General features: G+C 44.9%; 1 protein-coding gene across 4 annotated transcripts in view; it reads right to left on the bottom strand.

The window, feature by feature from the left end:
- Nucleotides 1–404: 404 nt before the first annotated feature.
- The window catches only part of GEMIN8 (gem nuclear organelle associated protein 8), a 23,428-nt gene continuing 20,491 nt past the window's right edge, over nt 405–3,341 (bottom strand). For all 4 annotated transcript variants that reach the window (XM_017888706.1, XM_017887988.1, XM_017889334.1 and 1 more), the window contains one exon: nt 405–958. In XM_017888706.1, the coding sequence (XP_017744195.1) occupies nt 702–958 (257 nt within the window). In that variant the 3' untranslated portion in view covers nt 405–701. The remainder of the gene's footprint in view (nt 959–3,341) is intronic.

Genomic DNA, 3,341 nt, shown 5'->3' with positions numbered 1-3,341 from the left:
ACCTCTTAATCTGCCCACCTCGGCCTCCCAAAGTGCTGGGATTACAGGCATGAACCAATGCGCCCGGCCACCTGTTTTTATAAAGTTTTATTAGAACACAGCTACACCCATTTGTTTACTTACTGTCTACAGCTGCTTTCACACTACAAAGGGAGAGTTGAGTAGTCACAACACTGACCATGTGGCCTGCAATGCCAAAGATACTCACTCTCTGGCCCTTTATAGAACATGCATCCCTCTCCACTACAGGAAGTGGTATTTGTCTCACTACACACTTGGCTCAGTTTTAGTGGTGGCTAATGGAGCTAGAGTCAGAGAGGATATCTGGTTTTTTAAAGGCATTTGTGTAGTTCAGACAGATTAAAGACAAGAAAAGATAAAAAAGCAAAACACCAGGCAGTATCTCTAGGCAAGAACTTTAATGAAATGAACTGTTACCGACAACATAAAAAACCAGTATAGTATATACAAAATTTTTTTATGTCAGGAGAAAATTTATCATGTTGGCAACAGAACACGTCCTGCAGACCTCCAAGTGGCTGGCATAGTACATCCACCCCGTGACAGGCCCACTGGGACTGTGGTGAACATGCCTGTGCCCCAGTACAAAGTCCCCTTTTCCTAAGAAATGTAGAGAAGGAGAGATGAAGAGCATACACCCAAAAGCAAGAGGGAGAGGCTGGGTGCCCTGTGCCCCGAGCTCAGAACTTCAGGGGGATGACCGGCCAGTACTTGGGTTGTTTTCGGTCACAGTGCTTGTCAAAGCTCAGCTGCACTGCAGCCTCCATGGCCTGGATCTTGGCAGCACTGTCCCCGTACAAACGCTTCATCTCGGCCTGGCGCCGCTCACCAGGCCTCTCAGTCGGGGCTTCTATCGACCGGCGGGTGTTGCAGTACAGGTCGTGATCAGCGTTTACGTAGCTGTCCAGGCGCTCTGCATCCAGCTGCTGCTGCCGCCCTGAGAACAAACATGAATGTGAACATGAACATAAACACGTGTGTGCACTGCAGGAGCCTGGTGAGTGCTGCTGGCCATGCCGTCTGCAGCCCCCTAAGGTCCCTCATCTTTCCCTTTCCAACTGTGAAACCAGGCCCAGTTGTTCCAGATGCGATGCTTACCAGATTCTGAGGCAAGACCTGCAGATTATTATCATCTACTTAGTTCTGAAGCTCATCATTCACCTACCAAGGGGTTATTATACACTGAGAGAAATGGCAAAGAGTTGAGAGCCTGTAGTCCCACCTACTTGCGAGGCTGAGGTGGGAGGATGGCTTGAGCCCAGGAGGTAGAGGTTGCAGTGTACCACTGTACTCCAGCCTGGGCGACAAAGCCAGACTCTGTGTCAAAAAAAAAAAAAAAAAGAAATGGTAAACAGCCACAAGGAAACTCGTCACTCCAAACTACCAAACCTCTGCAACAAGCCCTGAAAACACAGGAGAGAAATGAAACCACCTGGGGTTCTCTCTTTTCATCTGCACGGCCCACTCACCACCTGCCCAGCTAGGACTGGCTGATAGAGCTTGCTTGGTTTCAAACACTGCTCCAGGCCAGCATGGAAACGAAAAGCTTCCTGGATAGTCCAGTGTTGGAAGCAGTGCTTACCACCATGAATGAGGTGGTGTGGGGGAAAAAAATCACTCCTCTGGAAGAGGTATTGATTTTAGGTAACCTGGAAAAGAACAAGTGCTAGCAATAACAACCACAGTATGCAGTGATGATGGATGACTGATGATCCTTCCACAGATTCAAAACGCAAATCATACCAAGCAAGGAAAGGTTAAATGAGTCCACACTTGCTGAAGGAAAAAGGGTGAAGAAAGGGCAATTCTACAAATGGAATTAAGCCCTCTGACTTCTAATCTTCTTGCTATATCAAAAAATCTGCAATAGTGGGTTGATTTTCTCACTACGGGGTTTGACTTTCCACTTCACAGGTTGGCCTAGGTTAAACTGCAAGTGGTATCGTTACATACTTTTAATCCTACTAATTTAAATGGATTCTTGTAAAGCAAGAAATAGCTATTCAATTTACTCTTCCCTCTGTTTTTTACTATGGCAAGTCCCAATATCATAACTTTTATTCTTATGTAAACTGCAACAACATAAAAATATCAGTAAGACAATGCTGCATAAGGTAAAATTTAGCCAATTTCCACAGTTCTTGTAAGCGACTCTGTCAAGAGAGAAACTGATAGCAGAGAACACACATTCATGGCTACTATGACTACCAAGAGAAATGTCATGAGATAAGGAGTGAAGACGGTTGTAGGGAAATAAAACAATCACATAAATCATTCTTCCATTGTTGGTCCTCCCTGCACTAATACATGGAACAGAACACGGTAGTGAGCTAATCAAGTGTGAATGGGAAGATATTTATAAGGCCATGCATAGTCGCTCGCATAAATCCTGCTCTTTATAAGCATCATCATGGCATTGGAGGAAAGGAGTTTTACAAACTTGGAAACATTATTAAAAATGTATGTGGCCACTGCTGTCTTGGAACATCCACAGTTTATTTTTACCTAAGGGCTTATATGAATAAGCCCAATGACTATCAAACACAATAAAAGCTGCATAACTGCTACCTCACCCATGGAAAAAATATATGATTGACTCACTGGGCAATACGGAATGAAACCAAAATATTGGCCTAATATTCAAATGAATGGAGGCCACCAAGCATTTGTTTCTAATTTTTGGTCTTTCTCCCAAGTTTGAAACATCAGCATATAAGCTGTTCAGTTCTCATAGGTGTTTAAATTCTATGCCCCCTAAACTGAGTTGTGTTGGAGTGGTGTGGGAGTGGATGAGCCAAACAGTAGGTTAGAGAAAGCACTCGATAACTGCCATGACAGCTTCTTATTTCCACAAGAGTTATGTGTGTTCCTGGCACTCAGGTCAGGGTGAAAGCCCCACTGGGGACTAGCTTCTCCCTGGGGTCATCTCTGTTTTTCTCCTGCCTCTGTCCTGGGATGATTGAACCTGACTCTGAAGGAAAGCTTAGCTTTGTGCTTTTAGAAGGAAGAGCGGGGGTGACCTAGGACACTGGGTCTTGGTATGGGCAGTACAGACCGGTGAGATATATTCAGTCACTAAGTTCACACAGGCCTTTCCCACTTGCCTCTTCCTACAAACCTTGAGTAGGCAGTGGGTGGGCTGATGGCACTGCCAAGGCTTTCCAGGAAAGGTAGAATTTAGTTGAAGAGTCTCTCATTCAAGGGCTACTTTTCTGAAGGCTTGGCATTTCCACATTAGCACAACACGGTCCCTCTGCCATCTATGAGCAGCCTTGTACCCATTACCAATCCTTTGGCTTTTTTTTTTTTTGTCTATCTGG

Source organism: Rhinopithecus bieti, unplaced genomic scaffold (genome assembly GCF_001698545.2).
Source record: "Rhinopithecus bieti isolate Rb0 unplaced genomic scaffold, ASM169854v2 scaffold_62, whole genome shotgun sequence".
Classification (NCBI taxonomy): Eukaryota; Metazoa; Chordata; class Mammalia; order Primates; family Cercopithecidae; genus Rhinopithecus; species Rhinopithecus bieti.
This window is presented reverse-complemented; position numbering and strand designations above follow the sequence as displayed.